This window comes from Bidens hawaiensis, unplaced genomic scaffold, assembly GCF_021521415.1.
Source record: "Bidens hawaiensis isolate Kalapana, Puna unplaced genomic scaffold, B.hawaiensis_p1.1 tig00013345_1, whole genome shotgun sequence".
NCBI classification, from domain to species: Eukaryota; Viridiplantae; Streptophyta; class Magnoliopsida; order Asterales; family Asteraceae; genus Bidens; species Bidens hawaiensis.
The window spans coordinates 118513-136204 of NW_027492131.1; the positions used below are offsets into that span (position 1 = coordinate 118513).

At 33.6% G+C, this 17692-nt stretch overlaps 1 protein-coding gene across 1 annotated transcript; it reads right to left on the minus strand.

Annotated features, from left to right (window-relative positions):
- Positions 1-9562: 9562 nt before the first annotated feature.
- LOC143543871 (germin-like protein 5-1) lies at positions 9563-10477 on the minus strand. The gene is made up of 2 exons (XM_077036092.1): positions 10234-10477; positions 9563-10109 (listed from the first exon to the last, which is right to left on the minus strand). The coding sequence occupies exons 1-2, from the start codon at positions 10349-10351 to the stop codon at positions 9571-9573; spliced, it is 657 nt and encodes a 218-aa protein (XP_076892207.1). The 5' UTR covers positions 10352-10477; the 3' UTR covers positions 9563-9570.
- Between the last annotated feature and the right edge of the window lie 7215 nt (positions 10478-17692).

Below are 17692 nucleotides of genomic sequence, written 5' to 3' on the forward strand. Positions count from 1 at the left end.
ACATCGGTTTGTTACGGCAATGAGGCACGCTTTCCAATGCTATGTGTGTGTAAAGAGAGGTGTGTTTTGGGAAGAATGGAGTTCATGCCCTCACCCCCCTTTTATAGCCAAATTTGGACCCCATCGCGGTACGCGATGGGTTCCTTGGGACCCATCGCGTACCGCGGCGCCGGAAATTACGCCGCCTTATGCGGCGGTGACACGTGGCCTGTCACAATGTGCCACGTGTTGACACGTCGTTGGACACGTGTCCACTGACTCAGCAAGCCCATCGCGCTACGCGATGGGTTGTTTGTTACCCCGTAGCTTACCGCGGTGGGACGAAGTTTTCAGAATTTACATTTTTAGTCCCTATACTTTCTAAGTTAGTACATTTTAGGCTTAAATTAAAGAGGGTAAAAGACACGGTGTTACATCCTCCCCACCTTTTGAATAATCTCGTCCTCGAGATTTATTGGAATAAATTTGGATACTTTTTCTTCATTTCTGACTCGAGTTCCCACGTATACTCGGGTCCTCGTCTTGAATCCCATTTGACTTTTACAAGATTGAGTCGTTTGTGCTTGAGAAACTTAATCGTGCTATCCTCTATTTGAATCGGTTGTTCTACAAATTTAAGCTTCTCGTTGATTGTGACATCTTTTAATGGCATTGCAAGGGTTTCGTCGGCTAAACACTTGCGCAGATTGGATACGTGAACACGTCATGAATACCTTTCATTTCATCAGGTAATTCCAGTCGGTATGCAATTGGTCCAATTCTTTCGAGTATCTTGAATGGTCCAACAAATCGTGGACTCAATTTTCCTTTCTTTCCAAATCTGACTATACCTTTCCAAGGCGATACTTTCAATAATACTTTGCCGCCTTCTTTGAATTCTAATGGCTTGCGGCGAATGTCCGCATAACTCTTTTGCCTATCCCTTGCCGTTTTCAATCATTCACGGATTTGTATTATTTGATCGGTGGTTCTTTGGACTATCTCGGGTCCTGACAACTGACTTTCACCTGTTTCTGACCAACATACAGGTGTTCTACACTTACGTCCATACAATGCTTCAAATGGTGCTGCTTGGATACTCGTATGATAATTGTTATTGTACGATAATTCCATCAGCGCGAGATGAGTGTCCCAACTTCCTCCTAAGTCGATAACACAGGCACGAAGCATATCTTCTAATGTTTGAATCGTACGTTCACTTTGGCCATCAGTTTGGGGATGGTAAGCAGTACTTAGGTTTATTCGAGTCCCCATAGCCTTTTGAAAGCTTGACCAAAAATTTGAAGTAAAACGACTATCTCTATCGGATATGATGGATAGCGGCACACCATGTAAGGATACAATGTTTTAGACATATAGATGTGCTAACTTATCTATACTAAACGTTTCTTGGATTGGAATGAAATGAGCAGACTTAGTAAGTCTATCTACAATAACCCAGATTGCATCATTTTGGCATGAAGTTTTTGTAACTTCATGATAAAATCCATGGTTATCATATCCCACTTCCATATCGAGATTTCCGGTTGTTGTAGTAATCCTAACGGCTTTTGATGTTCAGCTTTCACTTTTGAACACGTCATGCACTTAGCTACATATAAGGCAATGTCTTTCTTCATCCCGATCCACCAGTAATCGTCTTTTAGATTGTGATACATCTTGTCACTTCCCAGATGCATTATATACTTTGACTTGTGTGCTTCTTCTGGAATCTTATCTCTTAAACTTCCAACCATCGGTACCCAAATCCTTGTACCGAGTCTGAGTATTTCATCATTTCCTTTAATCAATTGATCGATTGTACCATTCTCTTTTTCGGCTTTAATGTTTCCTTCTTCCAGTGCTAACTTCTGAGCTTCTTTGATTTGGCTAGCTAGATCAATTTTAAGTTCTAATCTAAGAGCTCGGACTCTCTTGGGCTTTTCATGTTCTTTACTACTTAAGGCATCAGCCAGCATGTTGGCTTTCCCTTCATGATATACGATCTCACAGTCATAATCATTAAGCATTTCCATCCAACGCCTTTGTCTCATATTTAATTCTTTTTGATCAAATATATGTTTCAAACTTTTGTGATCAGTATATACCGTGAACTTTACACCATACAAGTAATGTCGCCATAACTTCAACACAAAAATTATAGCCCCTAATTCAAGGTCATGAGTGGTATAATTCTTTTCATGAACTTTCAATTGTCTCGAAGCGTAAGAAATCACTTTCTTTTCTTGCATTAAAACACATCCCATTCCTGTGTGCGAAGCATCACAATAAATGATAAAGTTTTCTAGCCCTTCTGGCAAAGCTAGGATAGGTGCATTAGTTAACTTTTGTTTGAGTGTCTCAAATGCTTCCTCTTGCTTTTGTCCCCATTCAAACTTAATTGCCTTTTTTGCGAGTGAAGTTAATGGGACAGCTATTCGGGAGAAATCTTGAATAAATCTTCGATAATATCCGGCTAAGCCTAGAAAACTTCAAACTTGAGTCGGTGTTTTAGGTTTCTCCCATTTGGTTATAGCCTCAAAATCTCGGAGACGCCCCTGCCTAAGGGGTTGGTCGCTTCTACGTTGATCAATGTAGCAACTCGTATTTTCCAAACTAATATCTATAACCCAACCCATTTATATATTCGAGAAATTTACCTAATAAAATACCGCGTGATTCGAGTTAATATTATTTTATTAATATTTGGTATTATGATTATTTAATATACTAAAAACAACTTTTAAATATATTCGTTTTTAACCCTTAACTAAAGTTTTAGCCCTTAATGCTTCCATATCCAAACTAGAAGGGCCTCTTTGAAAATCTGGTCAATTGAAGTGATATAACCCGTTTACCCGCAAACCCAAGCCCATAATCAGCACCAAAACCGTATATGATTGGGTTTTCTTGGACCCGAATCCAAATCAGTTAACTTGGACCACAATAATCGCATTAAACTTAAGAATTTATCTCGTAGTTAGTTTGTTTATGTTATTTTCGTCTTGACCGACAATCTTAATATGTTAATTGATTCAATTGTGATTCTTCTTTCCTTTTAACCTAGCCGACCCTATAACAAACTGATTATACATGAAATCGTTGATATAAATTCAATTAAACTTTCATATAGAACCTCTAAGCCGTCGCAAACATAAACCCCATAACTAATTTCATCATCGGAGCCTGCTGATATGGGTTTTGAATCGCGTTTTGGCCGTCGGGTTCTGCTGCCTCGTTCACCATCATCTGATCATCGTTTACGGTAATATTTAGATACTTAATGTTCGTTTTTGATCTGTAAACAAAAGCCCAAATCAATTTATTCAATCATTTAATGGTTTAAATCGATTAGTCAATCTAGGGTTTATAAGCTAATTGGGTACAACTGGTCTTCTGTATATATTTGTTTGTCTGCGTCTGCTTACCAAAAAAACACTGCAGCCCAGCTGGTGGTGTGTGTGTTGTTGAGATCAGAGAACCGGCCAGGAGTGTGGGTTCGAGCCCCCCTGGACGCGGTTTGTTTTCTTTTTGTTTTCTTTATGGTTTTAAATGGTTAAACATATATTAAATGATTATAACTAATTTTAAATACCAAAATAAATATTATTTTACCAAACCGACATAATTAAGTCCTCGTTTCTTGTCGTTCAACGTTTTCATGAATTTCTTATTTTTGTTATACATGTAAATATTATATATAATCGTTGTTAAAAATTGTTAAATGATTTATGACCGTAGTAAGGTTTTAATTTAAAATGCATAATATAATCTCGTAAATTAACATAATAAAAATATATATTATCAAGTAATTTGTAAGGGGTGTTATTTTATAAATTATCTAGTATCTATTAATCATTTATTTACAATATTTACTTAACAAGAAATCTTTATTAATAACAATACAAATGTATTTTTAAATATTATACAACTTTAAATAAAACTTATATTCTCAAAGAAAAGGATTTATTTTATCTAATAATCTTTATAAAATAAAACGGTTAAATAAATTAGTTAAACTCTCGTTTCCTCATCTTAAATATTCTTTATTAGACCATTTGTTAACTCGTAGCGTCTCTCGACTATTATTACTTAGGACATTCTGTTGATTCATCTCGACGAGCGTGACGTCTATTATACCATCATTCTTATCGCCTACTTTTACTCTTGCTTATTTGCTAAGGTGAGTACCACATTCCCCTATTTTACTTGTTTTCCACGTTTTGGAGACATATGCGTAAATATATTTCTTATTATATACTTATACTTAAAACTGCAGCTTTGTCTTATGTGTTAACAACTTATACCTTACTTGTTTATGTACTTATTTGCTTTGTATGCTTTCGCATTCGGAGAGGTCCAACATAATCTCAGTCTAGTATGATCATACGCCAGTCGTTATAGCTTTGTGATTCTCTACATCTCAGTTATACTTGCTCATTTGGTTAATTTGTTATACTCATATGACTTATTGCAAATACTTATTTTTCTATATGAACCTTCAACTGGTGTGTTGTTCACTCAACCTTATGTTGACAAAACTATATTATTTTCAACGCATATGCAGGTATTCTTTTGATGTGAAGTACAAGATCACTTAAGGATTTATGCTAGAAGAAAACTTAATGATACATATTGTTATTGATTGATATATGTACTTGTGTATTTGGATTTTGTATGGATGTTTGTTATTTGGAAATTTATTTAATAGATATCGAAAGTTTTAATATTGCATGATAGTACCTTGAGAGCTGTGACAATCAGTTCACGCCCGGCATTTCCGCCATAGGTTGGGGTGTGACAATTAATATCAACATAATTTGTTTGACTGTATGACGATTAATTACATCATAATTAGGACCCTTTCTGTTACTGTAGTCATTATGACCAACCGCAATCGAGGCATGTAGATCTTTAAGTTTTCTAAGTTGTTGAGCACCCCTGGCAACTGCTATTAAGATCTTAAAGAGATGTAACACCAACTGTCATACCCCGACCAAAGGCGGCGGAACATGCCGGGGTGCAACGTGATTGGACAAATACATAAGACACTATTAAAGTGACAATATTTAATCAACTCATTTATTTCATAAATCAATACACAGCACATCTTGTTATTACAAACAAATTGAATACAAATAAACAAATATATCGTTCGTTTTACTAATATACTAATAGTCTTTGTAACGTTTTTCGTCAAGTCCTTGAGTCAACAAAAGTCAAACCTGTAACATTGCATAAAATAAAGTTTGTCAACACAAAGGTTGGTGAGCAATTTCATAGTTTTGAACAAATATGTATATAATAAGAAATGCCACAACTTGTATACGAAACAATAAATAAAAGCAATAATTTGGATAAAATTAGGTCGCTAATAAGAATACATTAACGGCACTGTCTATAAGAGAATAGCAAATAGATTCGGATTTCACGAGGTCGTTAATAAGAATACATTAACGGCACTGTGCTATAAAAGAATACCAGATAGTTCACGGATTTATGAATTAACTAACCAAAAGCAGTAAACACATAAGCATATAAGCATGTAAGCATATAACACCAAATCGAGCACTTATTTAAGTAAAGTATACAATAAAGTTTGTGGTTTAAGAATCAAGTATAATACATTAAGTTTGAATAAGTATGCAATATCACCCCCAAAACGAAAGATGGAAAACGGGGTATAAAAAGTACTCACATTCAAGTAAGAAAACTTGATCGGAAAAGACGGGAAAACGGTAGGTCGGAGTTTAACGAGCAAGGCCTAAATAAAAGTAAAAACCTTAAATTAGAATGGTTGTTTTAGGAAATCTTTAAAATAAAAAGACAGGAAATGTAAACAATTAAAGTTTAAGGTTTAAAATGTAACTATTTAATAATTTATAATAATAACCCTCTAAAAATGTAAGTTTGCTCGAAACCGGGTTAAAATATCTAACATTAATATTTACTCAACCTATGCTAAGTAATAAGGTGGGTAAAAATGCAAGAATGCAAGTCCCTTTATAACATAGATACTAAAACGGGTTTTAACGAGTGTTTAAGTCAACTTTCCAAAATAACATATGTTATGAGATAACTCAATAAAATCTAATAATACTTAACCAAGTATGTAGTTCTATTGTTTTAGAACTAACAACGTCCGTTAAGCGAGTGTTCGGCTTTGTCGGTCCAACTTTGTTGTAAGATCAAGTTGGATTCAACATTCCAAGTACTTTAAATAAATATTTAAAATCAGTTTGTAAAGTATTTTTAAAGAAATATACAAGTCTTGATAGCTAAAAACACACTTGTGTGTCTTAAGCGAGTGAAAATCGGTTTAGTTCGGTTTGGTTCGGTTTCCAACTCACAATAAGTTCATAGATGGTTTCCACATTCCCAAATATCAAAGAACTTGTATAATAATTTATAAATGATGAAACTTAAGTTTTATAACAAAAAAGGTTAACAATAAAGTCTTTAAACGAAAGTTCGGTTTAGTTCGGTTTCCATCTCACAATAAGTTCATAGATGGTTTCCACATGCCCAAATATCAAAGAAACTTGTAAAAATGATTTTAGAAACTTAAATCTATCAATAAGCATGTTTAAACAATTATTTAACAAAAACTAGTAAACAAAGTTCGGTTTACGGTCTAGAGTTATTTACGGTCAAACCGAGGCTAGACTCTTGGAACCCATAACCATGAAACTTGAAAATAAGCCAAAATGAGCAGAACTTAAGCATGGTTAGTATGTATAAACAAGATATAAGTATATATATATATATATATTAAGGACACGAAGTCCTCCATGAAGCCTTGCCTTACAAGGTCCGAAACTTAACCAACTGGAGCCGGATAAGTAACTACCAAAGGTAAAAAGACGTGTATATTATATATATGTTGTACACCATATTCAAGTGTTAGCAAGACTATATAAGTTAATTAGAATGAAGGATTAAACTCAGTTTGACTTTTAGAAGTCAAACCTTCAAGAACACATAAGTGACAACCTTGAATCTTTGATGTTTGAGAGAGATTTTGGAGATGTAGCAGGGAAGAATGAATGGAGATGGTGGTGTATATATACGCTAAGGATATGAGTCAAATATGGGTATAAATATCAAGTAATTGTATGTAAAATGGATCAAGACAAGACACAAAACAACAAAATTTGGATTGCTGCAGGTCTGAGGCCACCACGTGCGGCCGCTCTAGCCTTCATGGCCGCTGGGCGCGGCGCCCATGAGGGTGGGGTTTGTTAAGTTCGTCTTGCGTGGTTTGTTTTGCGTCCCGAAAGTTCGTTTTTGATGTAATTTGATCGTTTTAAAGGCGTTTTCGAATCCGTAAAAGGGTTTTTCAAATTGAACATGTGGGAATGATTTAGTAACATAAAATCCAATATTTTATATATTTGAAATGTTCGGGATATAAATCAGGTCAGTTTACGGGATAAACGAATACACAAACGAATACAACTAAAACCCAAAATTGACGAATGTCACACCAACTGGCACACGAGGGAAGTGCAATATGTCGCCAATCACACGAGCCATAAGCGAAATAAAAAGATGAGCTACGAAAATAACCCCTTGATAGAAAATTTTGTATATTATTGAATGCAATAATCATTGCATTGAACTCCCATCTACTGGGAAATTCTAGCAAATTTTTTATCAATATGACAACTAAGAAATATTTTTTATAGTTTTAAAAGTAATTATTTATCAAAATTAACCGTGTCATTGAGTCATTTAAGATATTAAATACGATAACTAAAAAAATACTTAAAGACAAATAAATTGTATGAGTTGGCGACAATTATAAAATACCTTATTATGTAAACTTTAAGGAAAATCTCCATATTTGAATGTGACTAGCTTTATATTTACTCCTTTTCAAATTCCTAACAATCAATATAAGTGAGTCGGTCATGAGAGTTACCAACCGTTGGTCGCCCATTACTTAAACCTTTCCTCTGCTTTTGTTTCAGAAAAGACGTGATTTACGATTAATTTTACTAATATTTTTAGGGTGAAAAAGTATTAAAACATATTTTAACTTAGAACACTCACATCAGTGGAAAAAGTCGCACCGTGCCACGTCACCACCATCACCACCCTCTCTCCTCCTATTTCTTCCCTTCTCTTTTAGCCCTGTAACTTTCCCACTCACACGCTCCTGATAACATCAACTTTGTCATGAATTTATCTTCAAAATCAGGATCTTTTGAAATTCTTTCCCACTCTCTCCTCTCTCTCACTATTAACTATGCTCTAGTTAGGCTACGGACGAGCAAGTTTCCCACCATTGTGGGTGCTCTTATTGTCGTACGGAAATCCATGAAATAGAATAGTACACCTCATACAGTTGATGATCTTAAGCCTTATATTTGGACTTCTCAATCTCAAAAATAAGATGATAATGAAGAATGGTTCGAATTCAGAGAAAAACATAGTTTGTTTTTGGGAATTTTCCTTAAATAACCCTTTTGTGGAGAGAGAACGTGGGAAATAGTCCAAAATCCCTACATATTCCCAAAATAGCCCACTAAATTTGGACTGAGGCGACGAGATCTGTTGAAATATTTAAAGCAATAGAAATCTGACATGTGTATTTCTTTTGAAAATCCGACAAGTTATTTGAAAATGCTTGGGGTCCATCCATATTTACATTATATGTAGAATATCATCTTTCTCAATAATTCACCTCTCTTCCACAATCAACTCTAACACTTGTTCTTGAATCAAAACCATAAAGTTTAAGAGGGGAGATCATGTGGAGGTTATGGATATGGGTCCTGGGTTCATTGGTTCTACATATAATGGAAGTTGAAGGTTTAGGGTGGTATGGGCCGGTTTATTCAAAGGATGAATGAGGAAGATGAAGATGAAACACATGTATATGAAAAATAATGTAAATAATATTCATTGGATGATCATGTCGGAGTATACGGAATCACATAAAATCTTGTCGTGTAGACGGATTAAATATTAATATCGTAGGTGTGGACTAGATTTCAACACATATAAAATAAACTAATAGCTCGTCTTCTTGGTACAAATTCACCCCCAAATGCATCTTGAAAGACTGAGTTTTAATGCACAATTTCATAAGTTTTTGGAATTTGAAAGGATCTGGTAGGAAAATTTATTAAATTGTCGGATAAGACAGTTTTTTAGAAGAGCATTTAGCGGAAAATATTGACTGGTCCCCAAACATTTTCAATTATAACTCGTCAGATTTTCAAAAAAAATTACACTTGTCAGATTTTTATTGTTTTAAAGATTTCTTCAGATCTCGTCGGCTCAATTCAAATTTAGTGGGCTATTTTGGGAACATGCAGAGATTTTTTTTTTGCTATTTCCCACTCTCTCTGCTCAAAAGGGTTATTTAGGAAATTTTAGAACAAATCGATTCCTAACACATGAATGATATACAATATAGTGAAACAATAACAGTGGCAAAAAAATCACATTTATTAATAGATCAGAGAACTGGCAGCATATAAACATATGAACCCATAACATCTTTGTCTTACAAACCATTATTAAAATTAAAAAAAAAAAAAAAAACAACAACGAAACAATCCATGAATGGACACTTGGATTTTACTTGTTAGGAGCAAGTCTAGACTTAATTTTCTCCACCATTTTGTTTCCAACTTGGAATGCTTTAGTCAACACAACATCGTCTACGGTCAGAGACGAGGCAAACAAAGCGTTTGCGACTCTTTGGGTGCCAGGCAACTGGCTGTTGAAGCCAGCAATAACGGCTGCAGGAACTTTACCGTTGTTTTTCTGGAAGTGAATTAAGCCTCTGAGAAATGTAAAGATTTCACCTTTGGTTATGGTCTTAGAAAAGAGTTTGTTATCCGTGGTGATGAATCCAACATTCAATTCACCTTCAAGCACAAACACGATCTCAGTAGCTCTTGGGTGAGTGTGTGGTGGGTTCAGACCACCTGGTGCGTAGTCAATGCGGGCCATGGACACACCCAGGGTGTTTAAACTGTTGATTTGTTGGACCGAGGCTGACGTAACAGTTGCGCCAAAGGTGTTGTTGGTGAGCCCTGGCCTCGCTAATCCGGCGATGAAGAAATCATCTGCTGATATGTTGGATTTGCAAGCAAACCCATTCATCTTCACATCTGATTCATTTAAAAATTAATCTTTTATCTTTAAATCCTGAATGATCATATATATTATTATGCTTATTTCTACCTAGCTATCAAGTTGTTTTTTTTTTCTTTGTAGCTCACATATTTCAAGTACCTGAAGCAAGATCTGCAACACACACATCTTGAAGCAATTCGGGATCCGCAGTGACGAAGGAAGCCAGTAAGATGGCCATCAACAAGCCAATCATTTGCCCATAATAAAAAGTAGCCATAGCAAATCTTGATCACTCAATAACTTGAATATGAAAATTTACGATAAACCCTTTTTACTTTTTATGTGAAACTTGAAATAATAAATTACAGAAAAGAAATGAGAAAAACTGAATTTGAGTGGGAAGAGAGGTATGGGTTATATGATATTTATAGTTGGTGGATATTAAAAGAGTCACATGATCATCAATTCTTTAACATCAATTCTTTTTCAGGGCAATTCAGATCGGTAGCTGGTCCCTTTCATTTTTTTTAAAAGGTATGTATTGCTTCTGCTGTCGGCTTCATTAAATCTTATGTTAGGCCCCTCCCTAGTGTCACGTCAGCGCCACGTAACCATCGAAGGCTTCGAAGCCCAAACCAATAATGTCTCGTTATGGTTTAATGCCTATTAGTGCCCATATATATATATATATATATATATATATATATATATATATATATATAGGGGTGGGATCTATAGAGAACTCCTTTTAAAGAGAGAACTAGAGAACTAGTAAAGAGTTATTTTAACTATTTTTAAAAAATTATTTTGTGATTTTTTTTCTTTCCTCCTAACAAGATGATATTGTTCGTAAAAAAACCGTCGATGTAATGCGTGTGTGCATTAATGTGTATTATACATATAAAATAGTGTTTTATTGCATATAATACAACACAAATACATTATCTAATACACACTATTTAATATATGCAAATATACACTAATAATTTTATGCAAAACACATTATTGCATATATGTAATACAACACTAATGCATATATGCACTATATCAATTTTTTTGAATTTTTGTATATAATATCACACTATTGCAAATATACAATACAAACAGCTATATATATGCTATTCAACACTATTTCAAATATCAAAATGCACACTATTGCACATATGCATTATCAAAAAACACTCGATGTATTGCATATATGCATTACAACGTTAATTTTTTTAATATTTTTTTATGTTTTTTTCATTTTTATATTTTTTTGTGGTAAAGAATAACAACATATAAGAAGGATGGAAGAAAAAAAATTTTAAAAATATTTTTTTTAATTAAATTAAAAATACTTTATTATTAGTTCTCTAGTTCTCTCCATAAATTGGAGTTCTCTCATAATCCTCTCCCTATATATATATATATATATATACTAGACGGGTGCCCGCGCGATGCAGCTGGTGTATAACCCTATTAATCACGTAACAAATATGAGTGTTTATGGTTCGGTTAAAATCTTGAAATCCTTTAAGCCGGTCATTGTTTTTTTTTTTAGTTGGTCGGTTTCAAATATTTCAAAATGTAGTGAACGATTGGTTCGCGGTTATACTGGCAACCGACCATATAACACCATACCAGATTGCAAATGTTAAATGCATTTTAATCTTTTTTATTATTAATTATTAGATATGTTTTGTTATATATATTAGATATAGTTAAAATTTAATTGAACATAAATCTTTTTATTACAAATAACTTTATACAACTTTAAATTAACCTAATTGAAGAATGATTTTTTTGTGATATCTATAGAGATAATTATGGATATGTATACCAGGAGCGCAACAAGTGTGCGTGAGCCCATGGGGGATACTGAGTTCTTTCCCGTAGAGATAGGACTTCACCAGGGGTCAGCGTTGAGTCCGTTTCTTTTTGCAGTAGTATTGGATGAGTTGTCAAAGTCGATTCAGGGGACGCTACCATGGTGCATGATGTTCACAGACGATATTGGTTACTCGCGGAGACAAAACAAGATCTAAACATGAGGTTAGAAGAGTGACGACCAACCTTAGAGACAAAAGGTTTAAGGATTAGTCGCTCTAAGAGGGAGTACCTCCACTGTGATTTTGGGGGAGTAAATGAAAATGATGACACACAGATCACCATTGAAGGGCAGGTGGTACCGCAGGTAACGAAGTTCAAGTATCTAGGATCTTTTGTTCAGAGCGATGGGGAATTAGACAGTGATGTGACCCATCGAGTCCAGGTAGGATGGTGTAGATGGAAAGCAGCCATAGGTATATTATGCAACAAGAGTTTCCCAACTAAACTAAAGGGAAAATTTTATAGGGTTGCAGTTAGACCTGCAATGCTATATGGAACAGATTGCTGGGCCATCAAGAAGGCACAAGTGCGGAAGATGGAGGTAGCAGAAATGAGAATGCTACGATGGATGTGTGGGCACACAAGGTTAGACCGAATAAGAAATGTTGTGTTTCGGGAGAGATTAGGGGTAGCGAACATATCAGACAAGATAAGAGAGTGGAGATTGAGATGGTTTGGACATGTGAAGAGAAGACATTCGACGAATCCTGTTAGATCCGTAGAAAACATGACTATTGAGGGGAGGAGGGGTAGAGGACGACCTAAATTGACTTGGGATGAGAGGATAAGGCGTGATTTGATAGACCTAAACCTCTCCGAGGACATGGTTGGAGATAGGAATTCTTGGGGAAGTATGATTAAAGTTAAAGATTTTTAGGGAGAAATGAGCACCTTAAAGCTTCTATTTACCTTATTATAGTATGTGTATTATTACTATTTTATTATTACTATTATTGTTTATTATTATTATTATTATTATTATTATTATTATTATTATCTCATTTACTTTATATTGCACCATACATATGTATTACAGAGCTGAGGGTCTCTCTGGAAGCCACCTTTTTATCCCGTTGGATAGAGGTACGGTGTGCCTACATCCCACCCTCCCCAGACCCTACTTATAGCTTTGCTGTTGGTGGTACTTAACTGTGTATGATTGATTGATTGATTGATTGATTGATTTTTTTGTGATATCTGTTGTTATTATTTCGCGTCCTAGATCTTCCATTAATATTTACCATTTATGTGGCTAAAGTCATTATTCTTTATTTATGATTCTCTCAAGTATCATATTATGTTGGTGTTTAGTTATAATTGATGATACATTTAAATTAATAATCATTTTAAACTAAATTTATTATTAAAGTTTAAACTGTGAAACCGAACTGGAACCAAGCTGTTGGTAACGATTCGGTTTCAACTTTCAATGGTTGAGTTTGGTTTTGGATGACAAAAAATCAGTATTAATGGTTGGACTCACAAGTTTAACTTAAAAACCATCAAAACCGACATTAAACACCCATACGTAACATATTAATTTATTTAAATTGAAAAAAAATTGTAACAATATCATATTCAAATTAAAGAGAATAAAATGCTCGTTTTTATGATGTAATTTTTTTTTATAAAATATTAACGTGTGAAAAGGCTATCGTCGTTTAAAAATCATGAGTGAGAAGTTAGTTTAAATTTTAAATTAAAAACATAATATGGTTAAAGATAATGGAACAAACTTGTAAGTTGAATGGATTGTGTTTAAAAGACAAGTTTACCCTTACTAACACATGTACCTTATGCATTAGCATTTGTAAAACTCTTAAAATCAAGTGTCTTAATTTACCTTTGTCTCATGTATTATATATACACACACACACACACTAGTAGGTACCCGCGTGATGCGGCGGGGTGACACTTTACAACGCGATACTTGTGTTTTTGTTAGTTATCAGTTCTCTCGTTATATATTTTAAATATCTTTTAGTATTTCTACCTATGCGTTGGGCAAGACACGTTATCTGACAATTTTGGATAGAAGCATAATAAGATCAATTCAAGAGTGCATGTTTATATAACTTTATGGTATGTTGGCTTGATTTGTAACATTTTCCCTCTACATGTTTTGAAATCTATAAATAACTCCGGTTTAAAAAAACACACAAAAAACATGTATATTTCAACAATAATTTAACTTTTTTAACAGGTATGTGTGTTTGCATCCAATTGATATACGAAATGTTTTCTCAATTAAATATATGCAGTAGCTCACTTTACACTACTATTTTATATATACAAAAGGTGTATCCAAGTAGTAATGGTGCTTATTTGATCAGCCATGTACCAAACATAAAAATGATTTTTTGTTTGGTATTAGATGCAGAACACCAAATAGACACAATGATGTTTTATCGTGAAAGAATATGCACGCAAATATAATTTTATATCTGACTTCATTTATGTGCCATAAATGTTGTAATACAACTTCCATTATTGTTGGATTTGCCTACAACTATAAGCTGACATTCTATCTAAAAAATCAGCCTACAAAATCCTTCATCAATTTGTAGATGCTTAAAAACAATCTAACATCAGCCCTATTGATCTTGTAAGGACTGTGCACTGCCAATGGAAATGAGCAGTTTTTTACTTTGTGCTTATATAACTTCTCCAATTTGGGCAAACTGCTTACAAAACTTTGGTGTAACCTGTAAACATTCTTGATTGGACAACAAATTTCTGATAACAGCAAAACTACATTATTAACCCTATTTAAGTTAACTAATCAAGTAAATATAGAAAGGGTAAAATGGAAAAGCATAACTAATGCGTTTTAAAACCTGTCACGAAAGTAACTCAAAATGCGTTTTAAAAAAAATCTCCTAGCTCATCCAAAAATTTTAAAAAAATATTCATATAATATAAATTCAAAAAAGTTTGCCAAAAAGTATAAGCTAAAATAGTTAAAATTAAGGGTGTGCAGGAAACTGAAATAACCGAACCATAACTGAATTAACCAAACCCAAAAATAACTACGATTTGGTTTACTATTTTTTCTAAAACTAATTTTTTTTTTGTTTTCGCTATCTACCAAAAACCAAGCCGAACCAAAAAAAAACCTATACTAACTAATTGTGAAAAACTTAGGCTAAAATGTCCAAGCCCATATTAGTTTGGACCAACTGAACTTGCTGGCAATTAACAACGAGCCGAGAATCAAGACCAATCTATTTAAATGATCCGGTTTTAAGCTAAGAACCCAAAACAACTTTTTAGCAAAATAAAAGGATTTTACACCAGATGGGCCAAAATCAATAACCAGTTTCTAATACCAAGCCCGGGTCGGAACTTTACGCATTGAGTGGTGTATGTTTAGTAGTTGTGTCCATAAACCGTTGGAACCGTTCATTAACCGTAGTTGACTTTATTTGCTACTATAATTAAAAACTTTTGTAGAAAAAAGTGTAGCTCATTTGTTTCATTCGATAGGGCTCTCCTTTCAGAATAACCTAAAATGTCCCATGGAATGCCGAAAGTGGCGAGCATCATAGGCACTACATATATAAAAAATTTCAATATTTTATTTATCAAGTGAGAGTATAAACGAACCCAATGTTCAGTAAACAGTAGCATGAATTCATTTATGTTCGTTTATTAAGAACAAACATGAACACATGTCTCCTTTGTTCATTTATTCATTTTTAACATAACCTTAGGGAAAATTTGTTTCTGCTCTGGAAGAAATCCAATTATCTCTTCCACTGAATGTTAAAACTCTGGGACAACAATCTACGAGCCTGCACTAAGCAAAAAATAAAATATTAACATATTACTTAAGTTCAAACTTATCAACATAGACAATTCACATAAATATTAGCTCATCCAAAACTAAAATTGCACAAACAATTTGTATATCTTTTAAACGTGTTCCTCCAGTAGTGACCAAGTATGTACTTCTCCTAAACAATGTCATACTTAATTAATAAATATCCAGTTTATTGGTCAATAAATAAAAGTACAAAAACTAACATGAACCATTTCAATACCATATCTTAGTGTTGCAGCATTTTGACCAAACAGCCCCTGGAATCAACTTTCTGTTTTGACCTGTATTCGGCAGTTTGACGAAAATACCCTTACGTTTAAAAAGCTTAATCAATTAATAGTTATTTTGACATGTATTGTACTGATCTTATTCTACTCACAGTGTGATTTATAAAGCTTAATCAAGTAAAAGTTATTATTCTCATACTGATCAAATGTATGTTATAAATTATTTTTTTCAAAATGATAGTAAGTATGTTAACAATTATTTTCTCAAATATACTCAAAACAAACCATTTACGGAACTTACGATTTCCCTCCGGAAGAACCAAGTAACCGCTTAAACCGAGAGCTACAGTAAGGTTCCTCTCGTAATCGTTTCATCCCTACAAATATAAACCGCATAACGCAAATTATGTAAGACGAAGCATGCCCTCGGTGGCTTTTGATGCTTTCTTTTATGAAAGAAATTAGTATTATCGTTTATGTAAATAAGTTGTGTATCTGGTTATACTTTAGGGCATATTTACCTGGAGTGTCGGGAATGGGATGCAATGTTTGTAGCATAAGAAATACTAATAAATTGAATTATGTAACCAAAACCAGAATTTGGTCGGGTCTATCTTCTGCTCGGTAACAACTGCACGCTTCTTAACCGTAAGCATTTGAGATTTGAGAACAACATCCACAGTCCACCCTTGTTGCAATACATCTGCAATATTTCATTATTTTTATTTTTTGTAACATTATATAAATAGAGTACAAAACAAAGAATTTACAACTTGTGGTATCATTCTCCTTCATTTCTATAAACATAGTGATGTATTCAATGTTTGTGGTTGAATAATAAGTGTCATGTTATAATTTAAAATAAATAACTCGAAATTAGGAAATTCTAATGTTAAAAATTTATGAACTTTTAACGTCATATATTGTCAAATATTGAAGTTTGGGCTATACTTTGTATGAGCCAGTGAGCAGAGCTTGCATTGGATCAAGTTGAAATGTTGAGCTCTAGCTCGGCTTGTAAAAAGCTCTAGTTGGCTCTCATCAAGTTAGCATATTTATTTTCTTCAAAAAAATATTCTTTATTCTGACACTATTAAAATTATACTTTAGGGTTATGACATATATTAAAATCCGGGCTTTAATTTAAACAAGCCAACTACTCTAATCTATGTCATAAATACTACAAATGCAAAAAGGTTTTATTATAATTTATGAGAAAAGTCGAAAACCCATATCAATTTTAGACCAAAGAATCCGTAAGTTTGACCTCAAAAGTCAAAATGTACCTCGTTTCTTTAGATTAGATAAGGATTAAGGAGTTTAGGGACTTTGATAGCATTGAGAACATTCTTCCCGGCATGCTCCATAACTGCAATTCCCGCTTCAACGATATGTTTTGCTGCCGAAGTTCTTGACGGTGCACCATCTTCCAACAGATTGCATCCGTTCCACTTTCTTCTAGTACTCTAACAGCTGTATCCATGGCCTGCATGTAAGAAAAACTGCAATAATAATCATTATTCTTACATAATACAAACAAAGAACTCAAATATTTATAACAATGCTAATGAAACACAATCCATAGGTTTACCTACATGAAATAATTGCAACTAATATATACATATATATATATGTATATATATTAAGAACAATAACTCTAAATTAAAATACACTTTTAAAGTATGCAATTTTTTTT